Source organism: Cebus imitator, unplaced genomic scaffold (assembly GCF_001604975.1).
Source record: "Cebus imitator isolate Cc_AM_T3 unplaced genomic scaffold, Cebus_imitator-1.0 Scaffold93, whole genome shotgun sequence".
NCBI lineage: Eukaryota > Metazoa > Chordata > Mammalia > Primates > Cebidae > Cebus > Cebus imitator.
This window is the reverse complement of record NW_016107408.1, coordinates 5,927,704-5,930,731: the sequence shown is the minus strand read 5'-3', so window position 1 is coordinate 5,930,731 and position 3,028 is coordinate 5,927,704. Positions and strand designations below refer to the sequence as shown.

At 51.3% G+C, this 3,028-nt stretch overlaps 1 protein-coding gene across 2 annotated transcripts in view; it reads right to left on the bottom strand.

The window, feature by feature from the left end:
- UNK (unk zinc finger) overlaps nt 1-1,452 on the bottom strand; it is a 44,561-nt gene extending 43,109 nt beyond the window's left edge. Inside the window, exon 1 of one of the 2 annotated variants that reach the window (XM_017535778.2) lies at nt 1,244-1,452. In XM_017535778.2, the coding sequence (XP_017391267.2) occupies nt 1,244-1,347 (104 nt within the window). In that variant the 5' untranslated portion in view covers nt 1,348-1,452. The remainder of the gene's footprint in view (nt 1-1,243) is intronic. The other variant, XM_037741054.1, reaches the window with a different exon arrangement.
- Nucleotides 1,453-3,028: the final 1,576 nt, after the last annotated feature.

Genomic DNA, 3,028 nt, shown 5'->3' with positions numbered 1-3,028 from the left:
AAAAAAAAAAAAAAAAAAAAAAGAAAGGACCAGGAAAGCAATGTCCATATCATAGAAGGAACAGTTAACATGTCAGACTGTAGTCAAGAAGCTTAAATTATTTCAGCCAACAGAGAATCCCACAAAGAAACCATACACTTCCCATAACCAATGTTCCCCAATCGCTGAACAGTCTCCCAAGGTCTTACTTCTGTAACAAGCCAGAGTTCCTCCTGTCTACTTTGAGTTCTTTCCACTCCAACAGATGATTATGCTCTTCGTTCACTGAACAATTTAAGAGCTGCTGTTCAATCCCCCAGGTTCCAAAACCTCTCGCAGGCAGGGATCCTTTTAAACATGCACATCGCTCAGGAGCACATGGGGATGAAAGGCATTCGCAGAGCATCGGGAAAATGGAAAGCAACATTTTGCTTAACAGGAGAAACCGCCCCTTATTCATCTTTCTTCCCCATCACCTAACTCTAGGGAATGCTTAAGGTGGCTTGAAGGAAACGAAGACAGCGACCTAAAAGCACACAGATGCAGACTTCCAGGAAGAGGTTTTCCCATCCTGCTGGACTCTTGTAGTGTCAGTATTTGGGCTTCCCTCTAACGCCACATTTCTGCTGAGCCTGCAGACATACTCGGAACCCATCACCTTCGGGCTCCCAGACTCAGGCTCCGCACAGCCCGCGAGGGAAACGGTCATGGGCACGCACCAACACGTTTTCATCTTTGCATGTTTATCTACGTCGACTGTGAATTCAAGCAAGGGTGGCCCTCGTGGAAAACCTACGAGCCTTGGGGACACAAAAGGCATCCTGTGCAAATTGCACGGAATCTCCTGACAGGACTTCACGCTAATCATCATTCATAGGTGGGTTCTGGGGCTGGGGCCCACGGAACTCGTCTCGGTTGTGTCTTGGACTTCTCACTGCCCCAAAGGAGCCTACTACTGTGGTTTTATGGTCTGAGGAACAGTTAGGCCTCGAAGGCCTGGCCTGGGAAGACTGCACTCTACATCCCGAGCTCCCGCCTTCCCCACTCGGCCGCCAGGACCGAGTTTCCCGCCCCACAGCCCGACCAGAGGTTGGTGGCAGTTGTAGGCAGTTGGGACCGGCCCTAGCAGGTTGGAACCGGTCTGGGCCGGGCCGGAGGAGGAAGGGGGGGAGGAAGAGGCCGCCTCGCGCTCTCCCTGCGCGCGTGACTCACGCTGGCCGCTGACGTCAGGCGTGCGCGCGCGGCGGGGGGGGGCTCTACGTACGTGTAGTGCTGCGGTTTCTCGGGCTGTGCCTGCAGCACCTGAGCGGTAGCGGCCGGGGGCGCCGAGGAAGCTGCGGAGCCGCCGGGCCCGGGGCCCTTCGACATGGTCCTGTCTTCCTGCCTCTTCGCCGCTCCCCTTTTATTATTCAGTCTGCGCGGTCCGCGCCGAGGACCCAGTGCGCCTGCGCCGCGCCACGAGAACGTGAAGACCCCCCACACGGCAGCAAGGGTTGCTGGGAGTTGTGGTTCTGTGTCCGGCTGGAATTTTACCGTCGGCAGAGGGTTGCTGGCAAAGCGCGGGACCACGACACCCAGGGATCCTTGCTGCCAATATCCCGGATGCTGAGGGCCTGCGACGGCTTCTGGGAATTGCAGTCCGGTCGCGTTTCTCCTTACCAGAGCGTTTTCAGTTTCACAGGGAAGCCTTTCCATGAAAGTGGAGCTCCTGGAGGAGAAGAGGCCCAGAGCTAGGGAGGCCCTAGCGACTTCTGCGAAAGAATTCCGAGTATAATTTTACTGCCAACAGTGTCATAACTACCTTGCCTTTATACTTAGTACAGCTTGGGTCAGTTCTAATGCCAGCTCAGAGCAGTGCCTCCAAGCAGGGCGTAAGAATCTGTATTGTCGGTTCTTAGTTCTGGGCCCTGTGCTCCAGGCACCTGGAGTACCAGCAACCCCCTCATCCCTGTGGCGGGTCTAACCTGAGAGGCACTGAGAACGCTTTGCTAAGGAGGAACTACACCACGTGCTCCAATTCCCGTGCCTTTGCTGAGGCGCTTCATTTACCTTTATCAACCTCGACACCTGGAATCCACGGCTTGTGTGCCTTCTCAGCTCGACACCTGGCCTGACCAACTTGTTTCCAGTACATTAAGGGCCAAGGACGAATTTAATCTCCGCCTAGAATAGCCTCTGAGGTACATTGACAAGTTGTAGGAGCGTTGAGAAGCATCACGGTGTCCAGAGGAAAGGCCTAGCTTTGAGTAGGGCGTGCCCGTGTTTATCCGCTCTAGTTTTCTTCTCTGGACGTCAGCCTTTTCACTTGGGACATTATCTTTCCCCTCTCTGCTTCCCGCCGGTCAAGCAAAGTTGTTAACTTTGTAAAATAAGCCAGATGCCCCAGACCTAGGCATTTGTTTCTGTGAGTTTTAGAATGTTCTCCACTGACACTTGAACAGTTGTCATTTAACTTTGTTTTTCATACTGAATCTATTTCAGATCCACTTGTTATGATTTATATTTTCTTAGATGGGATTACATTAGCAAATGATTATCTCATTAAAGAAACACATTCCAAATAACCTTAGAGGCGAAGGATGGTGGGGCTAATGGGAAATCGTTAATGTTTTAGTGACACATACTTATTTAGCTCCAAGCTCCCTCACATCAGAAGCCAAATTACAGAGTTGTGAAACTGGTATTTCCTAAACAGGTTAAATCGTTTAGCCACTAGGGGCGTTTGAAAATGAAAAATTACAAAAGGACGAAAGTTATAGTATATTGCTTTAATCCGATGATTAAATGCAAGTTAATTGGTTGATATGTTAGCCTCAAAATACTTAAGTGTGATTTGACGGGAAAAATAAGAGCTGGCTGGCGCAGTGGCTCACGCCTGTAATCCCAGCACTTTGGGAGCCCGAGGCGGGCAGATCACGAGGTCATGAATTCGAGACCAGCCTGACCAACATAGTGAAATCCCATTTCTACTAAAAATACAAAAATTGGCCGGGCGCGGTGGCTCAAGCCTGTAATCCCAGCACTTTGGGAGGCCGAGGCAGTTGGATCA